At 47.1% G+C, this 17,220-nt stretch overlaps 1 protein-coding gene across 1 annotated transcript in view; it reads left to right on the top strand.

The window, feature by feature from the left end:
- Positions 1–17,220, top strand: part of PTPRT (protein tyrosine phosphatase receptor type T) — an 815,678-nt gene that overhangs the window by 529,000 nt on the left and 269,458 nt on the right. The window contains exons 9-10 of the mRNA XM_068986822.1: positions 3,115–3,316; positions 4,692–4,794. Of these exons, the coding sequence (XP_068842923.1) occupies positions 3,115–3,316; positions 4,692–4,794 (305 nt within the window). The remainder of the gene's footprint in view (positions 1–3,114; positions 3,317–4,691; positions 4,795–17,220) is intronic.

Below are 17,220 nucleotides of genomic sequence, written 5' to 3'. Positions count from 1 at the left end.
CACCCCAGGTCTTGGCCCACTTAGTTTGCTCTGCCTAGAACCTAGAATGCTCCTTTCTCTGCTCTGACTCTTTATCATCCCCAGTTACTATTGATAGTTCAGTTTTCCCCTTAAGATGCCGCCCTGAGCACTTTGTCTTAGTTTGACATTTCTCAGGAGCAGAGCCTGGACAAGGATTTGAGCATGAACAGATTATTGAGGACTTTGGGAAACACTAAGAAGTGGGGAAGGAAGAGGAAGGTAGCCAAGGATGGGTGTGTTTTCCAGCCAGCTACCTATGGAGGCACATGGAGTGACATCCCTCAGGGAAATCCCCAGGGGTGCAGCAACAGTATCACAAGAGAGGAGCCAGGAATGTATGTTTCAACTTCCATCAGTCCAGTCTCTGGGGGTGTAAATTACCTGGCTTGCTTCTGGGAAGGGCTGAAGTGGGTGGAGTTATCAGAGGGAATGCTGTGATCATGGGCCCCTGGGACCTGAGGGATGGGTACCCTGCCAGCTCTGCTTGCAAAGTGCCCGAATCCTTCAGTTCTGTGCACGGCTCCTCCTGGACTCACTGCACTCCAGGCAAAGTCTGGCCTCTCTCCTCAACCTGGGACATCAGTTGCCACACTGCTGCTGCTTCATAGCAGAGAGAGAGATTACCTCGTTCTCCAGAATGGTTGGTGCCCTAACCAGAAAGAGCCAACTACTAATTTCTTTTAACTATTTATTTATTTGGCTGCACTGAGTCTTGGTTGCAACATGTGGGATCTTTAGTAGCAGCTGAACTCTTAGTTGGGGTCTGTGGGATCTAGGTCCCTGACCAGGGTTCAAACCTGGGCCCTCTGTATTAGAAGCATGGGGTGTTAAGCCTTGGACCACCATAGAAGTCCCAGCTGCTTATTTTTGAAGCAAAGTTGGTATATTCCCTTTTCTGCCTGGCTTTGGCCTTCCTGACAAGCATGATACATTCCTGAGGGAAGACAGTGGTGCAAGGTGGCTGTGTTGTTAACTTACCTCATTCTGGAACAGAAGACCCTGAGGACAGGGCCTGACCAGTGTTCATTGCATTCATTTGCTAGGGCCTGGCCCCACAGAGTGCACTTCCTAGCATACGGGAGTGTGCGGGCACTAGTTGTCACAGAGCAAGTGAGAGAGTGAACGAACAGAACGAACGTATTCTTTGGTTACTTAAATTCGTTTTCAGGCCGGCAAGTGTGGTTTGAAATAAAGAACACAGGTTTCAGAGTCCAACAAACCTGGGTTTATCTTTGGTCAGAGATAGGACACGGGATAACCTCGACAAGGCCTGATCTCTGGCCACATGGGATAGCCTCGTGAATCTCACACGCATGATGTTGAGCAAAAGAAGCGGACACTGAAAAGTACAGCCTGTACAATTCCATTTGTATAAAGTTCAAAGCCAGGCAGAGTTAGTCTGTGCAGTTAGAAGTCAGGGTAGAGGGTATTCTTGCAGGGGAGGAGGGGATCAGAAAGGAGATGTGAGGGGAAAACCTCAGGTCTGGTAATGTGTCTCTTGATTAGTTGCTGGTCACATGGTCCTGTCTAGTTAGTAAAACTTCATCTAGCTGTCTAGTTTTCTGAATATAAATTATGCTCCAGTAAAACACTTTTAAAAGAACAAACTAGATAAACCTGAGCTTCCTTGGTGACCCAGATAGTAAAGAATCTGCCTGTAATGCAGGAGACCTGAGTCTGATCCCTGGGTCAGGAAGATCCCCTGGAGGAGGGCATGGCAACCCACTCCAGTGTTCTTGACTGAAGAATCCCATGGACAGAGGAGCCTGGTGGGCTTCAGTCCATTGGGTCACAAAGAGTCGGACATGGCTGATCACACACACCCACACCCCCCCACACCCCCAAGTAAACCAAAAGTTTGCTGCTTTAACAGCTGTGAAATTTAGAAATAAGATGCTTAGAGTGTGATCCCTGGGGGCTGGTAAGGCAATACCAACTGTTTTGTTACTTTCACAGCAGCATAATATGCAGAAGCTGAGAGGGAGCACCAGGAAACTTTTTAGGGCTTTGACATTGCATGTGTGGTCAATGGATGTGTCTCCTTGCACGTGCTGTAGAACTCACGTGATGAGTCATGTGTGATGTGGTCTTTGAATCATTGTGGGTTTGCAGTGGATGAGGAAACAGAACTGGGTCTTCATCATAGATATTTCAAAAAGCACCGATTTAATGCAGATTGTTCCCATTGGAGCCTCAGTGTCTCCATGATTAAAATGAGAATGGATATCTTGATACCCTCAAGGTTTTCAGGGAAAACAAATGAGATAATACATGAGACACCAGCCAGCACCTTGTGGAGCAGGGGATGCGTCATGCATTTTTAACTAGCCTTCCAGATAATTCTTATCAGGTCACTCTACGTGAACACTGCTCTACAGCCACACGGGCTTTCCCTTGTGGCTCAGCTGGTAAAGAATCCGCCTGCAATGCAGGAGACCTGGATTTGATTCCCGGGTTGGGAAGATCCCCTGGAGAAGGGAAAGGCAACTCACTCCAGTATTCTCGCCTGGAGAATTCCACGGACTCTATAGTCCATGGGGTTGCAAAAAGTCGGACATGACCAAGCAACTTTCACTGCAGCCATATTGTCCATAGTGATGGCCCCAAGCAACACAGGGTCACCACACTTTTGAAATGTGGCTAGTTCAAGTGGAGATGTGCCATAGGGTAAAATATGCACTCGATTTCTAAGACCTAATATGAATAGTAGAGTAGAACATATTTCATTAAATTTTTATGTTGATTGCAGGTTTAAATAATAATATTTTACATCTACTGAGTTCAACCAAATAGATTATGAAAATTAATTTTACTTTATGGTCTTACTTCTTTATTATTTTTTCTAATGTGACCATTAGAAAGTTGAGAGTTATGTATGTGGATTAAACTCTATTTCTACTAGACAGCAGTATTCCAGAGCACGGACAGTGAGTACTTGGAGGCTGGGATCGTCTGTAAGGTGGATGGTAATGGCCGAACTCGTGAGCATGCTCGCCTGCCTTCTGCTTTCCTCCCCTTACGCTCCTCCAGGTGAGCTCCACTCAGCTTCCTGGGCAAGGCACTGATTGGTTTGTTTGCTGGCTTCTTGCACAGATCAACTACAAGGCTGTGGGCTCATTGGACCCGAGTGCTGACCTCTCCAGCCAGAGGGGCAAAGTGTTCAAGCTTCGGAATGAAACCCACCACCTCTTTGTGGGTCTGTACCCTGGAACCACCTACTCCTTCACCATCAAGGCCAGCACTGCGAAGGGCTTTGGACCGCCCGTCACCACCAGGATTGCCACCAAAATTTCAGGTATCTGTCCTAGAAAGGGGAGAGGAAGAAAGGTAATGGTGTTGGTTTTTATCCACTCCTAATATACCTGGGAGTGGAAAAGGGCGGAGCCGACCATCACCATGTGATCTTGGAGCAACAAGGACAGTGCAGTCCCGTGTGTGTCACTACCGTCATCTCATGAAGGAAACCTAATCCAGGAGCTTCCTAAAATATGAAACACACATCAGTTACACTAGACCAGAGGGAATGCTGAGTGATTTACTAAATAGTTTACCTAGCACACAGTGGCATCAAATAGTACATTTCCCCCATACGATTTCATTTGTAAAAATGTGATTCATTTTCAAGAGTATTCCTTTTGGCAGTGCAGGGCACAGCACAGGTTCTCATGTAACCTCCAGTGAATGAGTGAATGAAAAAATAAGTGAATGACCAGAGCCAGAGCAACCCAAGATGTCACCTGCCAGCAGCTGTAAGACCCCCTCCCCCACCAGACAGCTTCAGAGCAGAACTATCTCAGATGTGCGTCTACAGTTTACACTATTTCAGCATGCCCATGCCATTCTGGTCTGCACCCATACATATTTTGCATAGATACAGACCCCTGGTAGTTTCTGTAGCTTAATATTTCCGCATACCCTTAAACCATGAGCTTCTTCCATGTTGTTATACTGCTTTGATTACAATGTTCTGTCAAGTAGATGGACGTAATTTGATTAAACATTCCCCTGTGGTTGGATGTATTTGGCGCCTCCATGTTTTTAATAAAATAATGCTTCAATGAACATGTTACCGAATAAAGTTTGATTTCTTGGCTTGGATTATGAATTTAGGATTAAATTCCAGAAATTGAAATACTGAATTAAAAGGGATATAAGATTAATAGCTCTTAGTACAAATGGCGAAATTACCTTCTCAGGGGATTAGGTTTAGTGATGCTCCTATCAGAAGAGAGGGTCTCATGAAGGAAAAAAAAAAAAAAAAGATCAGAGCAAAGTTCATCACTGCTGTAATTTGTATTTGCATTTTATTTCTTTTATTTTAATTTTTAAATTGTATTTGCATTTTAAATGTGTTTAAGGTTGACTCTACATTCACACCTTTAAGTACTTATATTTCCTGCATTTATCTGTCTATATGGTGTGGAACTTTGATCCATGAAGGCTACCAGCCACATCATTGTTCCCCTCTCCAGACTCTTCTGCATCCTGAAGGAACCTACAGGAAGGTTGAAAGTCAGGGTCTTCTTTGCTGAAAGCCTCAGATGCCATGTGACTCATCCAATGCTTCCCCAGATAGCTCCCTCCTAGGCAACCTGGGTGTCTTGTGGGAGGTGATGGTGGGGTGTGGCTGGGACCTGTGCTCAGCCCCCTTCTCTCTGTTCTCTGTCCAGCTCCGTCAATGCCTGAATACGACACAGACACCCCACTGAATGAAACAGACACGACCATCACGGTGATGCTGAAGCCTGCTCAGTCTCGGGGAGCCCCTGTCAGGTGAGGAGGGGTCTTAGGCTGACGTTTTCCATTTTCTTTCTCTTCACCATGCGCGCCTCCAGCAGAATTATGCCACTGGCAATGCCTGTGGGCAAGACTGCCCAGGAGCAAAGCTTCCTGGAGGAAAAGGATCAGCAGCTTCAAGCCCAGTTCAGAGGGCCACTGAGCCAGGAGCCCTCTCTCCCCACCATGGAGCACTGGGACTGGCTTAGTGGGAAGGTGTGGATGGGGATCTGAAGAGGGGTGGGAGAGAACTTTCTGGAACAAGCCTATGGTAAATTTATTTAGTCAGGCCAGAGGCCCCAGGAATACAGTATCCTGGCAAGATCACCTTTACTCGCCCATCTGCCATTAACAAACATGGAGACAGATGCACCAAATAATCAAAACGACCCGCTCAGAAATTTCAGAGAAGACACGACCTCTGCACTAGTCCCGTTTATGGCCTTGGTGTTCCACAGGGGCCTTGAAGTCAGAGTCATACTACAGGTGTGTTAATAAGAGGCTGGAGTCCCGAGTGTATCTATAGCACAAGCAGTGAAGGCATCTCTGTAGCCAAGCTCACCCCAAGCAAGTCCGTGGGCCTCCAGCTGTCAGGAGGGTGGGCACCTCTTTTAAATAAGCTGCCCTTTGTATCGTGGTGGCCAGAAAGTTCATCTGGGTTTTCCGTACGATGTTACTAGCTTTTGCTCAGAGCTCAAGGGACTACAGACCCTTGAAGCCAAGCAGTGTGTTCGGTGGAACAGCTTTCAAATTGGCTCAGTTCAGTTCAACAAGCATGCATGGAGTATTTTATATGCCAGGAATGGAGCAGAGTACAGGGGATAAAAGCAATTTGTTGATTCCTTCATTCGATGAACATTTCTTGAGCTCTCACCCAGTGCCAGGCACTGTTTAAGTGCTTGGAGCACGCTTGTGAACTAGCTGCAAATGACTCATTCTCTAAAGAAAGCTGGACTCTAGTTGGGGAGCCAGAAACATGAAAACTTAGTTACAGTACAATTCATGCTTGTGGAGATGCACATAGGAGCTCAGGGGACAGAAGTCCCAGAGCAGGTGACAGTGAGATGTATCTTTGTTGTTCAATCACTGAGTCATGTCAGATTCTTTGTGACCCCGTGGACTGCAGCAGGCTAGGCCTTCCTTTCCTACACTTTCTCCCAGAGTTTGCTCAAACTCATGTCCATTGAGTCAGTGATGTCACCCAACCACCTCATCCTCTGTTGTCCCCTTCTCCTGCCCTCAATCTTTCCCAGCATCAGTCTTTTCCAGTGAGTCGGCTCTTTGTGTCAGGTGGCCAAAGGATTGGAACTTTAAGAGATATATCTTAAATGTTGCATGAGATTTAAGAACAGTAAGATGGTCCAACATGAGTGAAGGCATGGAGTCAAGAGGGAGCCTGATGTCATGGGGAGCTACCAGGAGCAGTTATATTTGCTGTAGCATAAAGGTCAAGGCAGGAGTTGGGAGCTAATAGAGGGGGCACTGGAAAGCCACTGAATAGCCACGTGCAGAGCCTCTTTTGTGATACCGGAGACTGGGAGATCGGCCAAGAAGGAGGCTATTGAGATGGTCTAGTTACCTGTTTTCCTCCCTAGTCCTATTCCAGAAATTATGGACAGTGGAGCAAACAGAATCAGTTGCCAGCAATTTGAATTTTCTGCCTGTTCTGTGGACTTTGAACAGTGTCTATCCTAAGTCAGGTGGGTCTTCAGGCCATCAAACAGGTATGTGTAGCATTTGTGAGAGTATAATTTTTGCCTTATATTCCACACATCAGTTGTTCCAGGACTATCCTAGCTGTGATGAGCCAGAGCAGATGGTGGCTTTTTAACATCAGATAAGGATTACCGTACTGTTACTGTAGATTACTGAACTGCTATGTTTCTTCCTGTTATTCTCAAACAACATTGTGATTATTTTTCGTCTATGCACTAAGATTGGACTTCCCTGGTGGCTCAGATGGTAACAAATCCATCTGCAATGGAGGAGACCTGGGTTCGATCCCTGGGTCAGGAATATCTCTTGGAGAAGGAAATGGCAACCCACTCCAGTATTCTTACCTGGAGAACTCCATAGACAGAGGAGCCTGGTGGGCTTCAGTCCATGGGGTTGTAAAGAGTCAGACATGACAGAGGGACCAATACTTTCACTTTCATGCACTGAGATATTATTAAACTTTAGCTCAGTTGCTCAGTTGTGTCTGACTCTTTGCGACCCCATGAATCGCAGCACACCAGGCCTCCCTGTCCATCACCAACTCCCGGAGTTCACTCAGACTCACGGCCATCGAATCCATGATGCCATCCAGCCATCTCATCCTCTGTCGTCCCCTTCTCCTCCTGTCCCCAGTCCCTCCCAGCATCAGAGTTTTTTCCAATGTGTCAACTCTTCGCATGAGGTGGCCAAAGTACTGGAGCTTCAGCTTTCGCATCATTCCTTCCAAAGAACACTCAGGACTGATCTCCTTTGAATGGACTGGTTGGATCTCCTTGCAGTCCAAGGGACTCTTGAGTCTTCTCCAACACCACAGTTCAAAAGCATCAATTCTTTGGTGCTCAGCTTTCTTCACAGTCCAACTCTCACATCCATACATGACCACTGGAAAAACCATAGCCTTGACTAGACGGACCTTTGTTGGCAAAGTAATGTCTCTGCTTTTCAGTATTACTAAACTGGTTCATCCAATAAATTAGGGTGAACCTCATTGGTTCATTGATCCCTAATGTGGGACCATTAGGTCCCACATGTGCTAAGTCACTTCAGTTGTGTCCAGCTGTTTGCACCCTTATGGACCATAGCCTGCCAGGCTCTTCTGTCCATGGGATTCTCCAGGAAAGCATACTAGAGTAGGTTCTAGTATCTTTGCGATCTCCAGGGGATCTTTGCTATTTCCAGGGGATCTTTGCAACCCAGGGATTGAACCCACATCTCACGTCTCCTATTTTGCAGGCAGATCTTTACCATTGAGCTACTAGGGAAGCCCTTGGGAGCCCACATTTTCAAGTTGAAAGAGCTGGCTAGCTTCCATTTGATGAGCACCCACTGGCTGTGTGCCTATCACTATAGATAAACTGTCTGCCTCCTCACAGCATTGCAGTTATAGCTTCCCCATTTTGCAGATATGGAAACTGAGATACACAGAAACTAAGTGCATGGACCCAGCCGTGAAACACGTAAGTGGTGCAGGCAGACTTTAAACCCAATTCAGCCACCCCTAAGCCAATACTCACATCAGTCTAGCCATACCACCTCCCTAGGAGAAAAGTCATACGTGATATATTTTGGTGACATTTCCATTGAAAAAAATTAAAATAAATGTCACTGCTCAGAGGGCAATGCCTGTTGTCTGGAAAAGTCTGGCTGCTTTTCTTCTTAAGCTCTAGATTACTGAGGGTGGCCCGACACTCATTTTCTGGAATTATTTTCAGACTCTTGCTTGGGCATTTGCCAAGAAGGGAAGAGACTAATCAGTGCCAGCCAGCAAGGGTTTCAGGACAACCATGTGACAGCAGAAGCAATATCACATAGAAGTCAACTACCTTAATCCTGTGTCACCGTGAACTCGGTACTAGAATGCCCCTGTGGGAGGCGGTCGACCATTAAATCATTTAACAAATATTTTTTGAGCAGGAACTGAGCTAAGCCCTGAAGATATAGCAGGAAACAAGACAGACACATGCCTGTCCTCTAGAGTCTTTGTTGCTGTTCAGTCACTAAGTCATGTCTGACTCTTGTGACCCCATGGACTGCAGCACACCAGGCTTCCCGGTCCTTCACCATCTCCCGGAGTTTGCTCAAACTCATGTCCATTGAGTCAGTGATGCCATCCAACCATCTCATCTCCTGTCACTCCCTTCTCCTCCCACCCTTAATGTCTCCCAGCATCAGGGTCTTTTCCCAATTAGTCAGTTCTCCACATCAGGTGGCCAAAGTAATGGAGCTTCAGCTTCAGCATCAGTCCTTCCAGTGAATATTCAGGACTGATTTCCTTTAAGATGGACTGGTTTGATCTCCTTGCTGTCCAAGGGACTTTCAAGATTCTCCTCTCGAACCACAATTCAAAAGCATCAGTTCTTTGGCACTCAGCCTTCTTTATGGCCCAGCTCTCATATCTGTACATGACTACTGGAAAAACCATAGCATTGACTAGATGGACCTTTTTCAGCAAAGTGATATCTCAACTTTTTAATACACTGTCTAAGTTTGTCATAGCTTGAGTCTTACCATCCGTTGAATATGCATGTGAATGGGGCAGGGAGGGGGGTGCATTAAGGAAGAAAGGAAACAGAATAGTGAAACCAGCAAAGCAAGGTAACATGAAGCCAGTAGGGACAGTGACTATATTGGTTGAGAGAAGGAGTAGTCAGGCTGGAGAGATGAGCACAAACCAGGAAGTGGACCAGCACGGAGTCCTGCAGGCTAGGAGAAGCAGGAGCCTTGAGAAAACAGCCAAGGCAATCTGTGACCCCTGGACACAAAGAGCTCTCTAGATGCACTGGGTCAAGGATGCCCGGAATCGTGTTTTATATTAATAGCGAATAGTGCCTGTAATTCTGTCGTAGCATCTGATTGTCACTTAGCCAGTGAGTAAGCTGTGTGCGAAATGCCATCTCCATTTCAGAGGAGAAGCTAAAGACTAAGATATTAAGTGACTGGCCCAAGGTCATGGACCTAGCTTCCTGCCTCTGAGTTCATTGCTCCACCAGGAAGTTCTGAGTTCCCCCTAGCTGGGATGTCAGGTGATGACAGGGTAACCTTCTGGTGGGGTTGCTGTGGAGTGAACCTCCACCAACTAGGGAGTGAGGGGTGGACAGGACAGTTCTGATTGCGTGGGCCCAACCTGTAATTGATGAAGCCTGGCATGACTCTGAGTGGAGAGCCTTCCTGTTCTCCAGCAGACTCATACCTGAGCCTCAGCTTCCAGGCAACCCCCAGGTAGGCTATTCTTCCTCCTCCTGCCACTGATGCTTTGATCCTGACTGAGCCAAACTCCAGCCCCTGGTGAAATGCCTGCTGCCCCAGGCGTGAAGCCACACGGCTCTGACTCTGTCTGGTAGGACTGAGCGTGGCAGGGTAGGGGATGCTGATCGGGAAAGGAGGGATTGCCGCTGGGGCTCCCGCACCCTCATCCCTCCAGCCAAACCACCTTGGCAGCCTTGGCCTATTTTTCTAACACTCCGCAATGGAGATTTATTGCTTTTGCATTGCTTTCCCCAGGCCTTCAAAGATTTATTGGTTTTTAAGTGACAGAATCCCAGAATTGCTTAAAAGATCAATCAAATAGTGACTAGAATCTAATATTCAGTTCCAGCTCACACACGCCGAGCCTTCTTCCCTCACGCCCCGCCTGTCATGCTGATGTATCTGTAGTAACCTTCATGAGAAAGTAACTTGGCTGTGAATTAATCACCCATAATGCAGTCCCGGAAGGGATGCCCAGGGCTGAGCCCCTGGTTCTGGAGCAGACCCTCCTCTGGATCCCCAGCTGGCTTCCTGAGAGCTGTCCTCCACACTCTCACCCTACACTGTCTCCTTCCTGTCCCGTCATTCCCTGGGACCCACCCACTCAGCTTCTGCATCAGCTTGTTTTGGAACTTCCCTGACCGGGGATCAAACCCACACACCCGCTGCAGTGGAAGCGTGGAGTCTTAGCCACTGGCCTGCCAGGAATCAGCTTCAGGATTAGCTCTTTCTCCTCCCTCTGCCACTGTCCACCCTGCTCTTCTGACCTGCCAGGGCGGCTTTCTGGTCTGCCTGTCATAAGTTCCTCTTCCTTCAGTCCATCCCCTGCAGGATTTCTGAACTGGTCCTTTAGAAAGCACAAATTTCCTGCTTAAAAGTCTTAAGTGGGTCACTGGCTTCCTACCACATTAAGTTCAAGCTTCTTAGTACAGAATTCAAGACCCATTCAAATCTGTTTCTAACCTTCTTGTCTGGCTCTGTTTCCTCTTGCCCTGTCCCTTTAATGGGCTTTACTCAACCATGCCATGTATGCTTCCTGCATTATTCTTTCATGAGCTTTTAATTATGTTATACATTTGTTTGTATATTTTATTTGGTTTTCTTTCTTATATGCCCCTCACTTGACTGTGAGCTCCAGGAAGCCAAGAAGTTTGACACTAATAGATCCCTTCCTGGAACAGGGTCTTCCTTTAGTAGGTACTCCAAAAAAGAGAGAGAGGGACAAAAAGAGAGTAAGAAAGGGTTGGGAGGGTGGGGTACGGATAAAGAGAGAGACAGAAAAAGAAAAAGAAGGTTAAATTCAGCAGCTCGGGTGGTAGCTGGCAGAGGCAGGGTACTGGGACGGTAGAGACACGCTTCACCGGCCCTGCTTTTACCTGTCTCCTTGTGTGCGAGGGCACAGTCCAGTACAGCTGCCTGTGGTGACCCAGATGCCCTGTGCTTACCGTCTGATGGACACCACTAGCTACACGTGACTATCAAGCACTTGAAATAGGACTAGTGAAACCAAGGAACTGATTTTTTTTTAAATTTTATTTGAATTGAAGAGTCATACACGCTGCCATTTGGACGTGCCGCTCTATAGGGAAGACACACAGAAAAAGAATGCAGATGAGCCGGTGTGTCTGGTCCGCGGTTTCCATGAGAGTTCAGAGCAGAGCCTTCCATCATGGGCTCTGTGAGCTCAGTTGAGAGGAGGGCTTCTTGGAGGCTGTGTTGCCTGAGAACTGCCAGACGAGGGGGAATTTGACTCAGGAGGAACGGTGTGTACAGGAGCTGAGGGAGAGCAGATGCATGTTAGGTTCAGGGAGCGTTGGGCCAGGGCACAGAGATGGAGAATGAGGCAAAGAAGTGGGCAAGAGCCAGGCAAGGCCTTCGTTCGGGGTTTAGACTTTGGCTTAAAGGATATGGGGAACACTGGCAGGAAGATGCTCAAGTTTTTGTCCTTCTCTAAGCAGTCAAGCCCTTGTCTGTTCCATTGTCTCTGCGGATCACAGCATCCTCCACCTCCCCGACACCCAGGTCAGGTCTGCCGCATCCAGGACCATCTCATGTCCTGCTGTGGGATGTACCAGCCCCACCTTGGGCTCACATGCTGCCTGGCCCCTCCTCAGTCAAGGACTTGCATTTTCAGTTTCTACCAGCCTGTGACCTCTTTGGGGGCACAGGCTCAAACCTGAGATCTCATGCTCTTCCTACCACAGCTGACATCCCAGATGGAGACACTGGTGCAGCAGAAGCTCCTGGAATCAGATCCCCTCATGCGATTGACTTATTTCATGGCTTGGGGTCAGATTCTGAATTTCTCTGATTCAAGCTGCTTGTAGGTAAAATGAAAATACCCATATCACAGATTGTTTTAAAGGTCAAATAAGCTAAAGTGCATAAAGTGCCATTGGTAGTTGTTCAGTTTGCTCTTGGGGTTGACCCAGCTATTGAGACACGTGGTGGCTGCCTGCCCTGGGTCAGCCATGGCAGGATTATTCTCTGAGCCCTGCTACAGTTGATGCCTGTTTGCTGGGTGCCCTCTAACACTGTATCAGATTCACTGCAGGCTTGTGCTGGTGGGCCTGTGACATGTCAGGGAGTGTGCAGTGGTCTCCAGAGGTGTCACAAAATCCTCAAAATGATTCTCAAAAATGGATTCTCATTTTTGAGTGCCTTTCAGAAACACCAAATCAATCAGACAGGGCTAAGAGGTCTCAACTACTGAAGGGCCAGCAAAACGAGGGCCAAGAGCAGTGCCCTCAGCTTGGAGGTGATACCACTCAGTGTTGTGAAATCAAAGCGAACAGATCCACAGCCCTCTCAGGAGCGGGTGTAGGGGCCCCTGACCTGAAAAGTATAAGTGCTAGTCGCTCAGCTGTGTCTTGACTTTTTTCAAACCCATGGATTGTAGCCACCGGCCTTCTCTGTCCATGGAATTCTCCAGGCAAAAGTACTGGAGTATTCTTGCCATTTCCTTCTCCAGGGGATCTTTCCAACCCAGGGATCAAACCCATGTCTCCCTCATCGCAGGCAGAGTCTTTACCATCTGAGCCACCAGGGAAGCATGAGCAGAGACCTTATAAATACTAGGATCAGAATGGGGACATGGAGTCAAAAACCATGCAGGAGAGATGAGACCAGATCCTGGGAGAAGAATGGGGTTTATCTGTTAACTCATCTGCTTATCAATTCATCAACTAATTAAGCAATAATCGTCTACTTTGAATTTCAGCAAAAAACCACATGCCAGACCCTGTGCTGAGCACCAGAGACCCAGAAATGAGCAAAACAGGCCCACCAACTGCTGACATCCTAAGCCCAGATACAACTCTGAACAGTGCCACTGACACCCACAACAGACTGTTATCAGCTGTAGCTGAGTCTTACAGGGTCCATGTCACCTCACCATCCCACCTCTGATTTTAGCCGACTGAGGTGGATAGTTCACACAGAGTTATAGGATCCCATCTCCAGCATCAACACCCACCCTTTTGTTGACATCCAAATGTGGCAAAATGCCACAGTTCCTTCTCCAGAGTCCCATGGATCTGGTATATTCTGAGCAAGCAGGTTCAGCTCAGGAATGCAAGTGATTTAATGCTACTGATGCCTCATGCTACAACTTCTGAAGTTCCGTGCTCCTTAGAGCTCGGTAACAAGAGAAGCCACCTCAGTGAGAAGCCCATGCACTGCAACTAGAAAGAGCCAGTGCAGCCGAAGAAATGGACACGAAGGTGACGGAGATGCAGTTGTTGAGGAGGTAGAATGGGCAAGCCTTGGCGATGACTTCTCTCTGGGGCAGGGGATGGGTATGAAGAAAAAGACACTGTCCAGGACGGCTCCCAGGTCTCTGGACTGGTTAAATGGATGCATCACAGTGCCATTCTCTGAGCCGAGGAACGCAGAGGGAGGGAAAGATCTGTGAGGGGCCTGAATGGGGGAGTCGGAAACCACTTGGGCAAGGACAGGCTGGGGCCTGAGGCATGGTCCAGGCAACCTTGGAGGGGCCTGGACCAGTTGGGGAACTTGTGGCTCACTTGTGGCTCACTTTCCTGGGCTACTTGAGGCATAGTGCCCAGAGGGTAGGGCTCTAGCTTGGAGGGTCAGAAGTATGACACACTGGATACCGGGAGACAGTGTAATGTGGCCAATGACTTCTAAGGTCATTGCAGGTTCTCTCCACTGCCTGCTGAGAACCCATAATCCAGCTGCCTTTGACAGGTACAGCTACTTAAGACTAGAGATTCTGAAGTACACACGAGCTACAGGGCGAACAGGAGTTCCAGTCAGCTTTTAAAGAAAGAAGGTGATTTATTGAGAAGTAAAGGAAACAACTGCCAAATTTCCTCTAGGATTCCTTTAATAACTGTGAAGCCCAGAGTGGGATCACGTGAAGCAACCACAGGAGGGTTTTGCCAGTCTATGGAGCTGCAGTGAACAACACTGGCATCATTGCCATCTGATTCTCAGATACCAGCATGCGATGGCATCCTATTAGGGAGGGGAAATGAAAATTTGGAGGATTTGTTAACATGGGGCAGCCTGAGGCCTTCACGAGTCCCTGTCCGCATTGGTAGAGATGAGAAACCACAGTTACATTTAGACGCTCTTTCTCTAAACATCTTTTGCTTCACTGAGTTCCCTGCTCTCTGGGCCGCCTCTGCCAGGGCCTGGAGATGAGGAGTGCTACGTATGATGTGGGGGGATGGGAAAGAAGCGTTCCCCCACAAAGCTGTGAGATTGAGTTCTGCACATAATACCACTTGTTGTCAAGTCTCACAGCCTGCTGGGATTTCATCACACCAGATTGGGAAAGAGCAGGAGCCACATACAAGAAGCAACGGCCAGAAATAAATAAGGAAAAATGAGATAAATGCTGCTGCAGAGCTATTTCCGATGGGGCTGTCCCACACTCTGAATATGACGGCTAATGGAACATGGAACTGTGATTAAACAGACTTGTAACAACTATTAGTGAAACCACCAAGGAGGCTCTGAGTGTAACCCAGAGCTGCACTCAGAACAGTCATCCAGGAAAACAAAAGGGACAAAAAGGTGCAACTCGAATAGCTGAGGTGGCTTTCCATTCACCTTAGTGCGTCCTGGTTGCATCACAGCTCTTCTTTGATCAGCTCCTCCCTTGCCCACCTTCCCCTACCCACCTCCCAACCCCCGAACGACCCAGCTTACCAAGAATGAATTGGCTCTGGTGTTACAGGGTTCTGGATCAATTTCCTTAGGCTCAAACCAAAGAGGGAAGACAGGTGTTTTAGGAGGAATATTTTAAATGGAGCAGGAGCAGTTGCTGGAACATGAAGCACGAAGGAGTGTTCTATTTTGGACCGTCTGCCATCTGGAGAGATGGAAGCAGAGACTGTTACTGGCGTGAGGGAAAGGAGAGTGTGGTTGTCATGTTCACCTCCTACCACAGGCACTATTTAAATTCCCCCAGAACTGGAGTACTGGAGAGGCCTCGGAGCAGGGGGCTTAGATTTGGGAATCATTAACATCCAGGTGATATTTAAAGCATGGGAGGAGTGGAGAGCTTATCTAGGGAGACTGTAGACTGTAAGAAATGAGGAACAAGACAGAACTCTGTGAAACTCATCAGGTACCACCCTGGAGATGGTGAAGGACTGGTCAAACACGTAGAAGAAAAACCAGAGCAGAGTTAAAACATGAAAGCCAAAGGAAGACTAATTTAAAGAAAAGAGACGATTGACATTTTATGATTTGATTTTCTCTAAGTCACAGAGGTTTCCAGTCATTTTGGCACCAGGAACTGGCTTCATGGAAGACAGTTTTTCCATGAACCAGTAAGGTGGGATGGTTTGGGGATGATGTGAATGTCATGTGCATTACAGTTACTGTGCACTTTATTTCTGTTATTGGTTTATCAGTTCCATTTCAGATCATCAGACATTAGATCGTGGAGGTTGGGGACCCCTCCTTTAGAGGTCTAGTCAGTTTTTACAGTAGAAAAAGAAGAAAGACGCATAGCTTGACCCAGGACCATGGGAAGAGGAAGATGATGATATCAACAAAAGTGCTTAAAAGTGGACCATATGGTACAGGCTTGATTAAAAATGCCTATGCAGGTAGATGTGCAAATAATGAAAGTACTGACTGCCAGATGACCTCAATACTATTGAGAATCTGTGCAGAGGGTCCAAAGCTGGGAGAGGCTGGAAAGATAAGAAGTGATATTTAGATTGACATATACATGGGAAATAGATGGGGAAACAGTGGAAACAGTGTCAGACTTTATTTTTGGGGGCTCCAAAAATCACTGCAGATGGTGACTGCAGCCATGAAATTAAAGGACGCTTACTCTTTGGAAGAAAAGTTATGATCAACCTAGATAGCATATTCAAAAGCAGAGACATTACTTTGCCAACTAAGGTCCGTCTAGTCAAGGCTGTGGTTTTTCCAGTGGTCATGTATGGATGTGAGAGTTGGACTGGTGAAGAAGGCTGAGCGCCGAAGAATTGATGCTTTTGAACTGTGGTGTTGGAGAAGACTCTTGAGAGTCCCTTGGACTGCAAGGAGATCCAACCAGTCCATTCTAAAGGAGATCAGCCCTGGGATTTCTTTGGAAGGAATGATGCTAAAGCTGAAACTCCAATACTTTGGCCACCTCATGTGAAGAGTTGACTCATTGGAAAAGACTCTGATGCTGGGAGGGATTGGGGCAGGAGGAGAAGGGGACGACAGAGGATGAGATGGCTGGATGGCATCACTGACTCAATGGATGTGAGTTTGAGTGAACTCCGGGAGTTGGTGATGGACAGGGAGGCCTGGTGTGCTGCGATTCATGGGATCACAAAGAGTCGGACACAACTGAGCAACTGAACTGAACTGAACTGAACTGATATGCACTGCTATATGTAAAATAGGTAACTAATAAGGACCTACTGTGTAGAATAGGAAAACTCTACTCAACACTCTATAATGGCCTAGATGGGAAAAGATTCTAAAAAAGAGTGGATATATGGATATATATAACAGATTCATCACTGAGTCAATGGACATGAGTTTGCGCAAGCTCCAAGAGATGGTGAAGAACAGGGAAGCCTGGTGTGCTGCAGTCCTTGGGGTCTCAAAGAGTCAGATATGACTGAACGACAACAATTTCACCTTGCTGTACCCCTGAAACTAACACTAACACAACATAGTAAATCAACTATACTCCAATAAATATTTTTTAAAGAATTGATATTTAGAGAATAAGATAATTGAAGTTTCAATAATGGAACCCTGCTGTGGGATGAAGTGGCTTTGAGTCTGACCATTGGTAGTCAAATTAGATAGATGGTAATGGATTCAAGGTGAAGCCGAGTATTTTCAAGAACAGAGAGATCAGGCTATGGAGGGCACAGCTATCTAAGTAGATACAGTTCTTATGACGCTAAACCTCCCACCCAGGGGAACTGGTGAGACCCTTCCTAAGAGCAGAAGTGACTCTGCATGCTG

The sequence above is a fragment of the Capricornis sumatraensis genome, chromosome 15 (assembly GCF_032405125.1).
Source record: "Capricornis sumatraensis isolate serow.1 chromosome 15, serow.2, whole genome shotgun sequence".
NCBI classification, from domain to species: Eukaryota; Metazoa; Chordata; class Mammalia; order Artiodactyla; family Bovidae; genus Capricornis; species Capricornis sumatraensis.
The sequence above is the reverse complement of the archived record's forward strand: the minus strand, read 5'-3'. Positions and strand labels throughout refer to the sequence as shown.